General features: G+C 53.0%; 9 protein-coding genes across 9 annotated transcripts; 3 read left to right on the top strand and 6 right to left on the bottom strand.

Moving 5' to 3' along the window:
- Nucleotides 1-50: 50 nt before the first annotated feature.
- On the top strand, nt 51-1,166 carry A1O7_05317 (uncharacterized protein; the record flags this gene model as incomplete). The annotated part of the gene is made up of 1 exon (XM_007759327.1): nt 51-1,166. The coding sequence occupies one exon, from the start codon at nt 51-53 to the stop codon at nt 1,164-1,166; it is 1,116 nt and encodes a 371-aa protein (XP_007757517.1).
- Nucleotides 1,167-1,507: 341 nt separating this feature from the next.
- A1O7_05316 (uncharacterized protein) lies at nt 1,508-2,679 on the bottom strand (the record flags this gene model as incomplete). The annotated part of the gene is made up of 3 exons (XM_007759326.1): nt 1,508-1,840; nt 1,896-2,029; nt 2,283-2,679. 3 exons carry the CDS (start codon nt 2,677-2,679, stop codon nt 1,508-1,510), a joined length of 864 nt encoding a protein of 287 aa, XP_007757516.1.
- Nucleotides 2,680-3,000: 321 nt separating this feature from the next.
- On the bottom strand, nt 3,001-3,414 carry A1O7_05315 (uncharacterized protein; the record flags this gene model as incomplete). The annotated part of the gene is made up of 1 exon (XM_007759325.1): nt 3,001-3,414. The coding sequence occupies one exon, from the start codon at nt 3,412-3,414 to the stop codon at nt 3,001-3,003; it is 414 nt and encodes a 137-aa protein (XP_007757515.1).
- A 121-nt stretch (nt 3,415-3,535) lies between these two features.
- Nucleotides 3,536-4,500, bottom strand: A1O7_05314 (uncharacterized protein; the record flags this gene model as incomplete). The annotated part of the gene is made up of 2 exons (XM_007759324.1): nt 3,536-3,907; nt 3,961-4,500. 2 exons carry the CDS (start codon nt 4,498-4,500, stop codon nt 3,536-3,538), a joined length of 912 nt encoding a protein of 303 aa, XP_007757514.1.
- Nucleotides 4,501-5,147: 647 nt separating this feature from the next.
- Nucleotides 5,148-6,443, bottom strand: A1O7_05313 (uncharacterized protein; the record flags this gene model as incomplete). The annotated part of the gene is made up of 2 exons (XM_007759323.1): nt 5,148-5,986; nt 6,035-6,443. The coding sequence occupies 2 exons, from the start codon at nt 6,441-6,443 to the stop codon at nt 5,148-5,150; spliced, it is 1,248 nt and encodes a 415-aa protein (XP_007757513.1).
- Nucleotides 6,444-7,857: 1,414 nt separating this feature from the next.
- On the bottom strand, nt 7,858-9,164 carry A1O7_05312 (uncharacterized protein; the record flags this gene model as incomplete). The annotated part of the gene is made up of 2 exons (XM_007759322.1): nt 7,858-8,588; nt 8,639-9,164. 2 exons carry the CDS (start codon nt 9,162-9,164, stop codon nt 7,858-7,860), a joined length of 1,257 nt encoding a protein of 418 aa, XP_007757512.1.
- Nucleotides 9,165-10,559: 1,395 nt separating this feature from the next.
- On the top strand, nt 10,560-11,653 carry A1O7_05311 (uncharacterized protein; the record flags this gene model as incomplete). The annotated part of the gene is made up of 3 exons (XM_007759321.1): nt 10,560-11,018; nt 11,099-11,569; nt 11,621-11,653. The coding sequence occupies 3 exons, from the start codon at nt 10,560-10,562 to the stop codon at nt 11,651-11,653; spliced, it is 963 nt and encodes a 320-aa protein (XP_007757511.1).
- A 1,189-nt stretch (nt 11,654-12,842) lies between these two features.
- Nucleotides 12,843-13,424, top strand: A1O7_05310 (uncharacterized protein; the record flags this gene model as incomplete). The annotated part of the gene is made up of 1 exon (XM_007759320.1): nt 12,843-13,424. One exon carries the CDS (start codon nt 12,843-12,845, stop codon nt 13,422-13,424), a length of 582 nt encoding a protein of 193 aa, XP_007757510.1.
- A 548-nt stretch (nt 13,425-13,972) lies between these two features.
- Nucleotides 13,973-15,358, bottom strand: A1O7_05309 (uncharacterized protein; the record flags this gene model as incomplete). Its single annotated transcript, XM_007759319.1, has 1 exon — nt 13,973-15,358. One exon carries the CDS (start codon nt 15,356-15,358, stop codon nt 13,973-13,975), a length of 1,386 nt encoding a protein of 461 aa, XP_007757509.1.
- Nucleotides 15,359-15,736: the final 378 nt, after the last annotated feature.

Genomic DNA, 15,736 nt, shown 5'->3' with positions numbered 1-15,736 from the left:
TCCACATCCACACCATAGTCGTCCCTCAATCTACCATATTCGGAATCCATATGGCACCCTTCAACAGAGCAGCTTACTTGGTAGCCGCCAAAAGGTCGCCTCTAGAGGTCAAGTCCGCAGCGTACACAAAACCAGGTCCCGGCCAGATCACGATCAAGACCCGCGCTGTCGCTACAAACCCACTGGACTTCATCAAGCAAACCGTTGGTGACCTGCTGTATGACTGGGTAAAATACCCGATTATTCTGGGGAGTGATGTCGCTGGTGAAGTTGTGGAAGTCGGAAAGGGCGTCACAAGGTTCAAGGTCGGCGATCGCGTAGTAGGCCACTCCATCGGCATGGCCAAGAAGCACAACTCTCCCGCTCTGTGTGGATTTCAGGAGTATGTCAACCTGCTGACGCACATGTCGTCCCATATCCCCGACAGCCTACCCTATGAGAATGCAGCGGTGATTCCTCTGGGACTGTCGACTGCAGCTTGCGCGCTGTTCCAAAAGGATCAGCTAGGCTTGCAATTTCCTTCAAGCCCCGCAGCAAAGTCAACCGGGAGGACAGTTCTCATTTGGGGAGGGTCGACAAGCGTGGGCGTCAACGCAATCCAGCTTGCCACTGCAGCTGGGTACGAAGTCATCACGACGTGTTCACCACGCAATTTCGAATTGGTCAAGCGCCTTGGAGCGATTGCTGCGTTTGACTATCGCAGCTCGACCGTGGTCAAGGACATCAAGAAGGCCTTTCAGGGAAGAATCACTGCCGGGGCAATCTCGATAGGGCAAGGCGCAGCAGCGGCATGCATGAACATCCTCGGATCGTGCAAGGGTGACAGGGTTCTCTCAATGGCCACCTATCCGCTCGATCCCATGAACATGCCCAAGCGGTTTGTCATGCCGACGATTGCATACACCTACCTCTCTGGTATGGCCGCTCTATGGATCAAGGCGAAGCGGTACGGCGTCCGAAGCCAGTTCATATTCGGAGATACGCTCGTCGACAACGAGGTAGGGCCTGTGGTATACGAGCAGTTTCTCCCCAAGGCTCTAGCAGACGGGTCGTTTGTCGCTGCACCGGAACCCGAGATCGTTGGGCATGGTCTGGAAGAGATTCAGCGCGCTCTGGACGTACACATGAAGGGAGTCAGCGCGAAGAAGCCTGTCGTGACATTATGACGAAAGCATCAGCATAGGAGCATACAGGCATATTGAAGAGCCACCATGCTCCATATGGTGCAATGTGTACAATAGCTCTCTAGTCGCATAAGTGAAATTTCAGTTCGTTGGAGCAGGGACGGAGGGAAGGCAAAAGCTCACCAGGTCCCAGAGACATCGTAATACAATATTGAATCCATCCTACAAGTCGCTCCGATTTTGCTTCCTCTCCCGCTTCATGCCTGTCCCATGGATGTTCGCGACCAGCGTCTGAAGAGGGCACTGGTCAAAGAACCGACAGCTCTACACAGCGTGTTTGCACGCTAGGTACAAACCTCGAGCCTGCTTACCCTCTTACTCTCTTACAACTCGTCCTTGTGCGCATGCATTCCCTTTGCCTCCCCGTCCCCTTTTACGCACCCTCCATGACCTCCGTCTCCATCTGCCTCCCATACACACCCTCGCGGACACGCTGCCTGCGCGTCCCGAAACTGCCACTTGAACAGCTCCTCCGTTTCGTCCGCCAATACGTCACCCACAATCCGTGTCCTGTGCGCCGACAGCCTGCCCACGCTGCGTGCGAAGATCTCCGTCGATCGGATCACGATCTGAGGCCAGTCGTGCGCCCGAAGCGTCGGAATCGATGTCGAGAATATATACTCCTTGAAGCCACCATAGAGGATGGCAGAGGAGCACTAAGCAGTGCGGTCAGATCAGAGTCAAATCAGTCTCAGCGAAGGTTCGTCATACCATGGGGCACGCCTCCGCCGTGGTGTACAGGCTCAAATCGCCCAGGGCATTCAGCGCCTCTGGGCCTGTGAGCTTGTATTTCCCCGCGGGATGCGTGAGGATGGCGGTGCAATTGTTTATGGCTGCGACCTCACCTATTATTCGTGGGGAGGAAGCCCAATGGTTAGCTATGTCCGTCTACCCGTTCAATTCGCTTGCGGCCTTCTCCCAGAAGAATCAAACCTATCAACCGTTGTCATGCTCGACTTCGACAGCTAAGCCCATGAACACAACTGCGCTACGTGTCCGTCCTACATCTGATATCAATCCCAGGCACGGATAGACAGGAACCCTTCTTTGAATCCCTCAACAGACAGGCCATTTGTCAAATAGGGCACGCTCACTCACCATGCAATGTCGGATTCCCCTCCTTCACAATCGCGTTGGCGCCAATACAAACCTCGCTGCCGAGCTCAACTCCGAGCTCTACATCAGCGATACCGCCCCTGCCCGTCGCGACGGCCGAATGGTTCACGATAACGCAACCAAACGCAGCGAACGGACAGGGCAACCCATCGTTGAGGTCGGATAGAGCTTCCACTGCGCGGCGCATCCAGTGTTCCCGTGTGGAGATAGGAATGGGGTCCGGTGGTAAGGTATAAGCCGTTTCGGGATCGGGCCAATGAGAGAGGCCATCCCGGTTGTTTAGATGGTGGTTAGGATCATGGGAGTGGGCATCGGCGTGGATATAGGAGGACAGGAGGACGAGTAGTAGAAAAGGGAACGAGGCACCGTGAACGGGCATTAAGGTGGGGAGCATTGCAATTTGTCGATGTGAAAAGTGCAAGTAAAGCAATAGTCGGTCCAAAAGTAACGATCTTGGGAGCGACTGCTCAGATCTAGTGGGAAACGACATTCATACATGCGTAAGTTATAGAATCATAGATCTGCTGCATGACATGATACACATGGATGGACTTCCGCACAGCGCTCTTGTCCGATAAATATCAGTATGTATGCATATCTCCCTCAGCCTTGCTTGATCGGATGGCAGCCTAGTTCTCTTGACACCCTTCCGTTACGTCCACATCCATTGTTACATGACGAGGTCATGCTTGCGACACCCTCAATCAATGTCCTCAGGAACCTCGATTGTCTCCACCTCTTCCAAAGTCTCCAATGCAGCACGATCTAGGGCAACTCGGAAGCCAACCCCGCCAGAAGCCCTCATCATGGCCGTATTCACATTCCACGTGGGCACCATATTCAACAGCTTCGGATGCACATTCGGTGGAGGACTTCCACTGCTCACCACCGGTGTGGACACACTCCTTTGTGCACGAGCCCTCTGTTTCTGCGCCTTCGCCTTTTCTCTCTCGTGCTTGACCGCCACGTCACGGGGTGGCGTTCGCTTTGCGAAGACACTGGGCCACTCGATCTCCTTAAAACAGAGCCGCTGGATCTCGAGGGCGACGTAGCCCGGTGAAACGAGGACGATCTTCTGCCGTGCCAACGGATGGTCACTGTACTGCTCGAGCATGCGGGCGAATCCATTGTCGAGACAGGCGGCGACGAAGAGCGCATGACAGTTGGGCGTCGACAGGAAGAGGTGAAAATTCTCTGCAGCAAGGCAAGAAGGACAAGTCAGTGATCTTCGATTTCTATTCCTTTGGGGAAATGACGGTCTTGCCTCTGATCTTGTCGTCGGCCCTCTCCTTTCCCCTGCCTGCGTCGAAAAAGTCAAATAATGGCAACTTCTCGGTGAACTGCACCGCAAATTCCGCCAGACCGAGACCTACAGGCCCGCTCCTTCGGAAGCTTGTCATCAGTCCTGGGCGACTTGAGAAGTTGCAGAACACGCGAGTAATGATCTTCGCCGTTACGGGGATAGTCCCGTCCTGGCTCAAAATAAATTTGGTCACTTCGTTGCGGACACGCGTCGCGGCCATGGCACCTGGGCCGGAGCCATCGAGAATGTTGGACGCGGACACTGTTCCGGGAGGACAGTCGTTGTAGGAAATGTCGGGAGCCCACTAATTTTGGGGTGTCAGAGGCCCATAACATCCTTTCTTGCAATAGAACTTACATTGTATGCATCACCATCCACCAGTACGACAACAAACGGCTGAGCAGGCAGAGGAGCATGATTGTTGAGAGCAAGTGTCGGTGCCAAGGGAGGGTCCACACTCATAGTACACTTGAGATACTCCAAGTCCAGCTGCGTATCGATCAGCTTCTCCTCCTGGCTTCGAGCATGCTTGGTCATAGCCTTGAGTGATGCAGTCTCGGTGTTCAGCCGTGCTTGGAGCTGTGAATTTAAAACCGTCTCCCTTTTCAAGCTGTTTTGGAGATTCTTATTGGGGTTTTCGAGTTCTTTGTTATGGTTGCTTTCTCTGATGAGCAGCTTATGGGCTTTGGAACAGGCGTCGCGCTCCGCGTCCAGCGTGCATTTGAGCCTGTGGATTTCTACGCGATATTTGTTGATTTCGAGGTTTGCTTGTTCACACATGTCCCGGGCTCTGTCCAGTTCGTACCGGAACTCTTCCACTCTGTCGGCCAAAGTCGAAAAATCGATATGCTCGACAGACGTCTGCTCTTGCTGCGCGGCATTCCCTTGACCCTTCATGCTAGTGCCCTCGGCGGGAACGGCCTTGCCTAAGAAAGATGGGATCCAAGAAAGTAGCGACATCACGGTTTGGCGTCAAGGATGTGTTCGAGTGGCGATGAAGGAGGGTAAATGTGGCGAATGATTGTTAAAAACGCTGCCGCTGTGCTGAATGATTCAGTCTTACGAGCTACGTGTGAGAAGAACGTGATGACGACTTGGACACCCAAAATGGGAAGACGAAGAAACATGGGCAAGAAGGACAGCGCGTAGACATACAGTAGCAACAAGGCATGTGGAGCAAATACGAAGCTGATCGGACACGGAAGTTAAATGGAAGCACTTCACGATGCTTGATGCTTTCATGCTCTTGGCGCGGACAAATTAACGACTACCGCCGTCACTACCACGACGGCGAAGCTCGCGTCTCAGTCCGCTCGGGACTCTGTTCACTGCACATTCTTAAAGCGCATCTGAGATCAAAATAAAGCGTGTAGCACGGCAGGAAGATGACCGGTAGCAGCTCAAATCAATGCATTTCGACTTTGCACTTTGCATGTCTAGCCAGTGAGAAATTGCGATCATCATCTGGCACGAGTGCGCACTAACTCAATGCCTGCGATGGAGATAAGGTTCGCACAACCTCATCAGATCGCGTCACCTGTCACTCAGAAGCCGCGCCCAGTGGCAGCCATTCTCTCTAGACTAGGCACTGCATTGAAATTGCCAACGCCCATTCCGCCATTGAGACCGCCTGACATTCCACCCATGGCACTCGCGTGCATCGGTCGGTTACCCATGCTCGGTTGCTCTTCCAGATCCTCATACCTCAGCGTGTAGATCCGGCGAACCTTCTTCCACAGTTTTGTGTCCCACCAAATGTAGTAACCCTGCTCGCTCACTTTGTCATCCAGCAGCACTGGACTGGGAGATGCGTCGTCCCGGGTTAACCACTGCTTTTCTCTCATATGATATCGCCATTTTCGTGCCACCAGCTCTTGAGCAACCTGCATTTGGACGTAGTCTCGCGGCATGGTGTAGAAGATGAAGAAGAGCGTTTCATCCACGAAACCAGTAATCCGAGTGGACAGAGGTGCGATCTTCTTCACCGTGTAGCAGTCCGGTATGGTGTACTCCGAGTCTAAGGGGCGCAAGGGGGCAGCGTTGGGCTCAGCCCAAGGTCCAGGATATGACTGTAACAACGGTTCTTGAGAGCCCATGTTAATGCCCAAGGTCGACAGATCCACTCCTCTCATCAGACTCCTCGTAGCCGGACTTGCGTTGTCTTGCTCTGCCACATACCCCTTCATGCCAAACTTCTCCTTTTCTGTCATGCCTGCAAACACCGAGTCATGATCCAGTCTTGGTTCTCGGTCTGCGAACATATCCCGTGACTGCAAACCCAACGCTTGTGGTGGAGACTCCTGCATTTGGGACCTTCCTTCTTGTCCCAGGAACCTCTCCTGTCCTATGGCGGCATTGATGCTCTGTGATATGGGGGATCGAGCTACAAATCACATCAGCACTATACCTGGATAATGAAAGTGATACATACAAATTTGCGTCTGGCCTGACGGTGAAGTGACCCTGCTTGGGTCTTGAGGCGTGCTATCTCCCTGGTTGGGTTGTCGCTGAGTCAGTCCGGGCGGTCCGCCAGGGGCTTGACTCGCTCGCCGCACTGTCTGCGAGGGATTGTCCGATCGGAACTCCATGGGCGCATTCCTCGAGTAGGTGTCAGTCGGATAGAAGCCATCTCGACCCGCCGCAGGCTGTTGCTGTCGGGAGGCGATATGCGATCGTGTTGTTTGCATCTGCTGTCTTTGTGCTTGTTCGTTCTGGGGAGGACCCGTCTGCCAAGCGCTCGATCCGACATTGTGGCTCTGCGATTGCAGTCCGCCATTATTCAGACTGGGAAAGGACGATGCGGACAGATCAAGTTGTGTGTTGTTTGGCCTGGCGCCCATAGCTTGTGCCCAACTGTCGGGTGCTATCGCGTCTCGTGCTTGTTGGGTAGGTGCTGGAAGCCCACTTTGACCCCAGGCTCCTTTGATGTTGTTAACTCGCGCTTGCCAGGTTGATTGACTGCATACCTGGCTTGCCTGCGACCACTCGATTGCTATTCGTGGTTCGATTTTGCGTATGTTGATTCATGTTGTTCACTGCAGGCAGTTGACGTCCTGGAACTACAGCAAATTGGTTAGCATTGAGCGCCTATAAATTCGCGATCATGAAAAAATAGAAAGCATGGGTCGATCTCCCAGTAGACGACACAATGTACCACGTATACAGCCGGCTGACTGGTCTCAACTGGAAATCCGGGTACTGATCTTGGCCCGTACTGCAGAGGAGTTTCAGAACCGCGACACCACAAAACAGGGAAGTGCATCGGCGGCGCAAGCCAAGTCCGGAGGTCGCAGCGGTCATTGAGACCAGGTCCACTGGCAAAGAGATTTGTCGCGGAAGCAGGCTTAGTGAGAAGCACTCCCACGGCTCCATCTGAGCGTCGCCCGCTGAGCGCGAATCGCAACTCTTTCTGACCGTTGCTGCCACTGATTGAATGCACTGTGCTGAATTTTCTGCAACTTGACAACACAATCCATGCCCAGTCGGCAACCAGAGGGAAAGGTGACTCGGCTCGAACTGCGCAGGGAAGCTTGAGCACTAGTTTGTAGCAAAAGCACTGCGCATTTGTTTCGCGGTCGCATCCTCCTCCACTCTGCGTTGTGTGTATTGGTCCCCCTCTTTGACCACCGCATAGTAAGCTTGCCTCCGATGACACCGGAAACACATGTCCCAAGGACAGATTCCAAACCTCATGTTCGCCGAAGGAGTGCTTGAGCATCAAAAGGGCGTGCAATGGAAGTGGAAACCCACCTGGTCGGTTCATATCTTGTTTGACTGGCAGTGTGCACCGAGCGCGAATGCTCTAGCGCAGGGAAAGACAATTGACGCGCAACCTGAACGGTGGTCTCAGGGTGTTGTGAATTGAGAGGTCGAAGCGCAGTAAACGTCTCGAGGCTCAACCGCAGGGAAGCACGGAGCGGAGTTGCACTTCGGATATCATTTCCAGCATTGGCGACCGCCACATTTGGCGGGCGTGCACCGAGATGTGATCTCTCTGGCTTCACATCACATGGGTTTTGTACATAACAGTCACCAGGTGCTTCTCTACGGAAAGAATCGTGCATCATGGTCTTCTCATGTCTATCTACGACCTTGCACCTGCTTGAGTCGTGGTTTATCATGTATCGTTAGACGTTGATGCTAGACGAGCTAGCCTTGGAGGCGCTTCTGAGGCGAAAGACGACACCCCTAGAAATCTCATTTGTGAATGCCGCTTAGCCCCCCAAACGCCATGCTTGTTCCCTTCCATGCATTTTAAAGCAACAATGAGATCGCAAGTTCGACATTGCCATCTGCTTGTCGAAGTGCTGCAATTGCTTCTTCCCGTGAAAAGCCCAGCTCCGTCACTCGTGCTATCGACTCCGCTGTGATTGGTTGCGGTTGTCCAAAGTTGCCAGGTCCAGGAGCGGATGGAGTGGGAGATGTTCCACCGATGGTTGATGTGGATGACTGCGCGGTGGCATTGCTTGTTGCTTGTCCTTGGGCACCACTCGACGATGCCGATGCGCCGGGCCTGACGGTTCCGGTCGTCGTCCCAATCGTGCTTCCGCCAGGCCCTTCCACCTTTGGTTCGTTTTCCAGGACCTCCTCCATCATCTTGGGTATCTCGCTCTCCGGCAGGAACGGGATCTCATCACTTTCAATCCTCAGACAGTTCTTCTTGAGATCGATGCACATTTGATGCCGCTTCAGCATGTCAAGACCCAGGAGCAAATCCACGTCTTTGCCTTCCATAACAGTGAAACTGCTCGCCAGATTGTACTGTCCGATTTGAATGTCTGCTGAATGGACACGACCGAGGATTTGAGCAGTCCCAACCCCCTTTGCCATTCCACTGAATCGTTTGTCAACCAGTCGCAGAATACCACATCGTTCAGCAGCGGAGGGAGACATAATGGTGGTTTGTGCGCCCGAGTCCACGAAGGCCTTGATCGGGTTACCATTGACAATAACATCGATGTAAAGCATGGTGACCCTTCCGAATGCTACAGGGCGACATCAGTTGTGGCTCTCCTTCTTGCGAGTGTGCGCTTACCTTCGGGAAACTCTTCCATTGCCTTTTGCATATTCTCTGCCACACGCTCTTCACGGATCATTTCCTCAATCTTTTGCTGCGCTTCAAGGTTGAACGGGTCCGCCTCCAACCGTGCAAGATTTGCCTCCTTTTCCGCTTGCATCCGTTCATTTTGTCTCCGTCTAGAATCCCAGAGGTCGTGGAATCTCTGCGGATCCTGAGCTGCCGCCGCGAGTTCTGGATCTTGCCTCTCAACTTCGGCTCTTACAGCACGGTCTTGTAGGATTCGGAGTCTCAGCTGCTCTTGACCACTACTGTTTCGCGCTCTCTGAACTAATGAGTCGTCACCAGAACTGCCGTCCGCGGGTCGCCGTCTCGGAGGGTTCGTGCTGATGGCCATGGCAATCAAATCTCCCTCGTTTACGCCAAACTGAGCCAAAGTTACCGAGTTATCAATGACCGGTCTTCCATCTTTGAGAAAAATCTGAGCCACGGGAGGAACATTTGTCTCGGCTTGGACGAACGTCTTTAGATCGTTGAGGGTCATGTTGGGGGCGACATCATAGGTGAGGAGGTCCGTCTGCAGCTCTCTGTCAGTAGCGACAATGTTTATTGAAATGAGCCTATCAAGATGTCAGTCCATAGTCGTGGCCGAGTACCGTCCAGCAGCCTGATCTTACATGATTGCTATTGCTCTCGGATTTCAATCGGGTATATCGAGCAGAGTCTTCTGTGAGATTGGCCAAATGAGATCTGAATGCAAGGATGGGAGCTCAGGCTGCAACGTTGCCGGAATTCTAAGAGCAAGTAGAACAAAGAATAGCAAGAGTTACTGGTAAAGGGCGGAAGGGAAGAGAGACAGACGAAGCTCAAAAACGATTTCTGGTTTCCATATACTTGGAGCAAACCGCCTTATGAAAGAATTGGATCTTCTGCAAATAATCACTGTGTACTCCGTGATCCGTACTCGGTACTCCAGGCACGAGTAGCGATGACGCACCTGGCCGCATCGCCTATCATTGGTGAGGGGCTAGAAGGAGAAGCGACCCATGGGGATGTGCATCTGGCTCCATCAGGGGGAAATGGCATTCCTGTTCAGCAAACTCGGTTCTCCGACAAAACCGTAGCAAGTTCCGCTAAGGGCCTCGGGGCACACCCTTATGCGCTTCGAGTAACTGATGGTCAGCCTTCCCGTGTTAGCCACGTTAAAGATTGCAGGACGGCAGTTTTCGGTGAATCCTGGAGGTGACTGAAGGAGCGATTTGACTAGACGGCTGCTGGAGCTGGAAGGCTTTCTTCCGACAATTGAGCAATGCACATAACTAGGTAGAAGGCGGACTTGCGATGGTCAAGTAACCAACACTGTACTCTCCACTTGTGCACAGGAACAAATCATGGATGCTGGGTGAATCCTGATCATGCGTGGGGAGGCCCCACGAACCAGAAAGTGGCTGTGGTGGGATGTAGTCAGCCTCGGAGGCGGCTCGGGAAGCTTCCACAGGCCCTGCCTGGAAGTCGCGTGCCTGCCGCCAATTTCTTCCATCTCACTCAGGAGACTCAGGCTTAAAGGCCATATTCCCAGATATCTCGTTCTGCCGTGTTTTTGAGTGAATATATCAGGGTTACCATCCATTCTTTTTGCAGCATAATTCGGCCTGCAGTAAATAGTGGCAGGTGCCTTTGAGTCACTACCACCCTGATCCACTAGTCCGACTTGGATCAGAGGCAAATCGAATTTTCGTTAGAGCCATCATTGCGATTTCTTTCTATCCAGCATTCTTTCTATTCTGCATTCCCTCAAAGATCCGAGTAGCATTCTCATCCAGCTCTTCAATCATCTGCAACCATACGTCGAGCGAGCCAGCCTCTGCCGCTGCAAACCCCGTCAGGAATAGGCCTCCCGCTGTTTACCCAATTGATCGTTGACCGGAACCCTTCCAAAATGCCCCCAAACCAGGACAGATCGAACCAATCAAAGGAATCTGCCAATCTGGCGTCTGCCAAGTTGGAGGCTCGAAGCGGTCAGCCGTCACAAGACGAAGATGGCTTTGTCGCCATTCAACCGGACGACGTGGAAATGCACGATAGTGACTCGGACGCTGCTGCGCCAACTCAGAAACCGTCCCTTGAGTTACTAGATCTCCAGCGCCTCAGTCACTCCGACAAAGCTGAGGAAGCGCCTGAAGAGGACGAAGACTCGGAAGACGAGCACGATATTATGGCCAACCATCCTTTATTGAATATGCTTACAGGAAGGCTGGGGCAGCGACGACGCGGTTCTTCGCACAAATGGGATCACCTCCATCCCGAGAATCAGGCGCTGTCAGTATCGAACGTAGATCAATGCACCTCACTTGAAGAAGAGGCGTTCCCACCTGAAGAGCGTGCAACCCGGGAGAAGGTACGAACCCCTCAATCCCAGTCACGCCGGTATTTCTACATTGAAGAAGCGCACCTACTGACCAATGATTTCATGTTTAGTTCCTTTACCGACTCACCAGGTGTCCTGAGCTGAGCCTTGGTCTCTTCACCCAACCCACAAGAGCAGAGCTGAAGGATCCGTCAAGGCCTGTTCAGCGACGACTAATCGCGCATATCGTTTCAACCAGGACTCCCGCACCGGGCGTTACGGAAGCCTCGATGGAGCTTCCCTCAAATTGGAAGACGAGAAGATCTTCGTTGCCAACCAGCGACGACGATGAGCCTCTGGGCCATCAGGACCTTGGCGGTACTATCTGCGTGCATTCCTTAGCAGTTGCACCCGATCTCCAGAGAATGGGGTTAGGTTCAGTGCTGATGAAGTCGTACATTCAACGGATGAAAGATTCCAAGATCGCCGACCGGATAGCCTTGCTTGCCCATGATCACCTCGTTCCCTTCTACAAAGGCCTTGGCTTTGAGAACATGGGACCCAGTGCAGTCACGTCTCATGGCGGGAACTGGAACAACATGGTACGAATCTCTGATGGCTGTGTATGGCGTGCCCCTGACTGACTCGACCAGATACTTGAATTCAACCATGAGGACGACGATTAGCTGCGCTTGTCACGAAGACTTGAAAGACAATAAACCTCGCTTATCTTCATCCACTGCATAAACAAAACAATGCTCTAGTGGATGGTATCGGAGCTCTCAGGTGTTACCTTCTCTGCTGTGTCTGGCCGGAACAAGTTGCCACGACAATAATGGACAGCGACGATCTCATGATATGAACACATGGAAATGCTTTCATTGCAGGTCATGATACCGAACATATCGATACCATTACCAGCTGAAGGCTCTTCCCCGGCATATTTCGGGCAGGACAATGGTGTTTAGTAGCAGGGAACCTTGTAGCGCAACCCGGGGCGAGGAGAGGCTCAAGTACTTTTGCTTTCATTTCAGACTCCATACATGAACGGCGTATCTTGCGGGTTGTCTCGTCGGCTGCAAGGGCCAGCAAATGGCATGCTACCATGAGTTGGTAGCCTTCTCGACATCCTCTCATCCGGCGTCTGTATGTGGAGGTAATTGGTGGGTTAGAGATCTTATTTAGCCGAGGGAGGCAGCAGATCGAGCAGCCAATCACATCACCGACATATCTTCGCATCTTACCTCAACCCCGACTCACCTCCATGCGCCAAGCTGCTCGCTTCATAATTCCCCCGGTTTATTCCTGGTGCCATCATCGCCCGATGGTCACTGTCTGCGAGTGACGATATGGTCCGCAACTCTTCTGTTCGTTCACCATGATTCATTCCAACGTCCTCTGCTAAACCACTGACGCCGGCAGACAACTCTCTTTCACTATATTGAGCCTCCTCATTGATCGGACCCGGAACCAAGCCTCGATCAGCCGTGCTGCGTTTCGGAATCCTCTCCCGGCCCCGCAACGGCGACACTGGGCCACTCTTGCTGCACGCTGCTGAGGACATACCCACGATTTCGGACCCAGTCCAACCGTGGCAGAGTGCAAGGCGCTTCCTCCCCCCCTTTGACAGACATTCACTACGCGCATAATCTTCGAGCCAGCCACAAGAACAAAAGGCGTGGAGAGCCGTTCCGGAAGAGTGCGGACAAAGTAGAGGGACTGGCTGTGTCAAGCCTATTGCAGCTTGCGCCCATAGATCCCTAATCTGTTGAGAAGTATCGAGCGACGCCGTATAAGACCTCAAGGCCCAGAGGACGATATCATCCTGCCTGTGCCATCTGGCACGCCAGCCAGATAACTCGATTGAGAGTCAATATGCCCACCAACCGGCCCTTCTTCGCCAATTTCTTCTCCACATTCAGAGCAAGGACGAATCCGACGTTTCAGGCAAAGTCCAGTCCGGCATACGATGCAGTGTCACCGGCCTCGCTCGTCGCTGCTGCACACGTTTCCACAACCACGGCGACGGTGACCTCATCCGGGGCAAGAACTATCACTACAAAGGCACCTGCAGAGATTACAACCCCATCACAACAACAGCAAGCCAAACCTAACGCCACGAATCCCCTGCCCTTCTCATCAAACCCTACTTCACACAGATATGCGACTCCTCTCTCCCGATCACCCGGCACGACTTCACCTGGTCCTCACCCAGCCCAGCCAAATCCTAACCTGTCAATATCCCCACCTATGGCCTCGACGCCAATGACAAGGGGCCGGCAAAGGCGCGGCAGTGATAGCTCGAACTCGTCAGGGGGTTTTATAGATGCCCTGGGCCCTGAGAAGTGGTACATTGGTGGTCGGAATGCTGCTGGCGAAGAAACATTCTACAAATTGGGACTCGTAACAGGCGGAACTGGGAGACGAGTCCGCAGTCTGGATCGGTTGAGCCTTTGAACACCGTTTGGAGCTGAAGACTTGGAATGGAGACAAGGTACAAACCCTCTTACGAAAGACCACCAGAACACGAAGAAGCTATGTGTGTCAAAACATGCGACCCGAGGGCGCAAAACTCATCGACTCATCTTTATGGGTGGAGTCGAGAGTGCTTGAGCCAAATTGAAGGCATAATGGAGTTTGTTACCGACTTGTTCCACGATCGATTCGCCATCTTACCTTGGCATTGGATGGGGAGATAGGGAGACCAGACCTTTGAGATCGTTGTTTGGCGCTCGCATCCGGAAGACCATGACTGCAGGAAGGCGTCACAGGCTTTTATGATCAGACCAAATGCAAATCAGGGGCGGGCTATAACGACAAACGTCGAATCGTTGTTGTGTTGCTTCTGCTCTTGCTAATTAGTCGGGAAAGACCTTAGCTGGTGCATGGCCGAAGTTGAGAAGTAGACAACAGAGAGTATTTCATCACACCAACGACAGCAAATCACGAGACAAGAAGAGTGCAGCGCTTGGTGTCCAATTCATTTAGTTGAGTCACTTTCTTTCTCAGGGCGACCCCGCTATAGACGCCTCAGCATCCGATGATGGCAAAGGAATCTCATCTTCCGAGCCTCTAATTCGAGCATACCTTTCTCTTTTCAACAATGCCATTTCGTGTGTTTCAAGTAACATCTCGTCTTCCCTTACGCGAGACACCAGGGCCATGCTGGGCAGTTTGGGCTCGCCTGGGTCTGATACCATAGCGTCCTCTTCGTCTTCATCTTCGCTGTCAGCAATTTCGAAAGCCTTTCGTTTCTTTGGCTGTGTTGGCAAATGGAGCTGCGAGGGTTGTGAAAGCTCCGCGGGGAGGAGTGGTAAGTCGTGGCCAAGCCGGCCAGTGTCGGCTTCCGCGACGCCGTTGGATTGAGGGAGAAGCCGGGCTTGGCTTGCTGCTTCAGACAAGGCCAGCTCTCGAAGCCCGCCTGATGAGATCACAAACGGAACCGGGTTCGTGATGAAGTCTTTCTTCGCCATACGTTGAACTTCTGCGTATCGTAACCCCAGCGAGCGTGCATCCCGCGCTTCTGCCAGTTGCGCGTCATCCACAAAGTCGCGGTAAAGCATGATGCGAGTATACACGGCTGACTCCCAAGCTTGACTGAATAACGCTGGTTTCAAAGTAGCTCTGTTAGAACTTTTCAAATTGGTGGTTGCGTTCGTCAAGACGACAATGGCAATATTCCTGATCGCAGCCATCTTGGACATTGCTGTGGCGAGATTTTCCATGACCTGAAAGCGCTTCGATGCGGCTTGCTTCTCGAATCTCTCCCTTACCGCCGCTGGTGCGGACGGCTTGAGATTCTTTTGAGTCCGTGAAAAGGCGCCAAGGAGGAGATTTGACAGATCGTCGACAACAATCAGGCACGTCTGGGGTGAAGGAAATGACGCAGGAGGGTACAGGAACACCGTCAACAGGCGAGGCAACGTGTGGGCGTCTAAATAAGTAAACTTCTCGTCCAGCAGCGCATCTATACCGACGCGTTCTCGTGGTGAAGAAGGCGATTTCGCGGTGGGGGGAGTTGGGGGGCCTTTCATCAGATCATCAAGTCTGGTTTCGATCAACGGCGATCCAGTATTGACCCATAGCACATGAGACGCTTCCTCTGTCGAGCGCACTGCGTTGACGGAGGCCTGCAGCCCGAATGTGGTCTTGCCAACGCCTGGAGGGCCGAATACTTCGGTAACATAACCGCGTTGGATACCTGGTGTCGCACTCGATAGCTTGTTGATGCCGTTGTTTACGAGGATTGCGTCCAAAGCTGGAAGACCAGATGGAATGCCTCTCGAGTTGGCTGTAGTATTTTGCAAGGCTTCGATGCCCGTAACGGTTGGCAGTCGATGCTGGGACGAAGGAGGAGAGAAGTTGTGAACATCAGCGTCTCGATCCTCCATTTGTGGTCTGTGCTACAGCCTCCGCATACATATCGAACCTGCTCGCTCGATTTCTTGTCGACTTCATGCACAGGGCAGCTTCGACATCCATAATCGTCACTTTGTCCTTCATGTCGGTGCAGCGACGCGTTGATGCGGTGTTCAAGAAGCAGGAGCTGTTGCCATAGCTGAGAGCAGGAAGGATGTGGAAGACACGCGTCACGAAGACGGCACCTAGACGGCAAGACACACATTCAACCAGTTTCGCTGAGCCGCAATACGGTGGAGTAGTGAGCCACGATCCCCATTGTCCTTCCGGCCTCTGGCTTCGAAATTTCGATTCCTCAGCAAAAGGACACCCGTTTCCGACAGACATTTCCCCGGCCGCATACGGCTAAC

Source organism: Cladophialophora yegresii (genome assembly GCF_000585515.1).
Source record: "Cladophialophora yegresii CBS 114405 chromosome Unknown aczIN-supercont1.4, whole genome shotgun sequence".
Classification (NCBI taxonomy): domain Eukaryota; kingdom Fungi; phylum Ascomycota; class Eurotiomycetes; order Chaetothyriales; family Herpotrichiellaceae; genus Cladophialophora; species Cladophialophora yegresii.
Note: the sequence above shows the minus strand (reverse complement) of the source record. Positions and strands in the feature narration are given on the sequence as shown.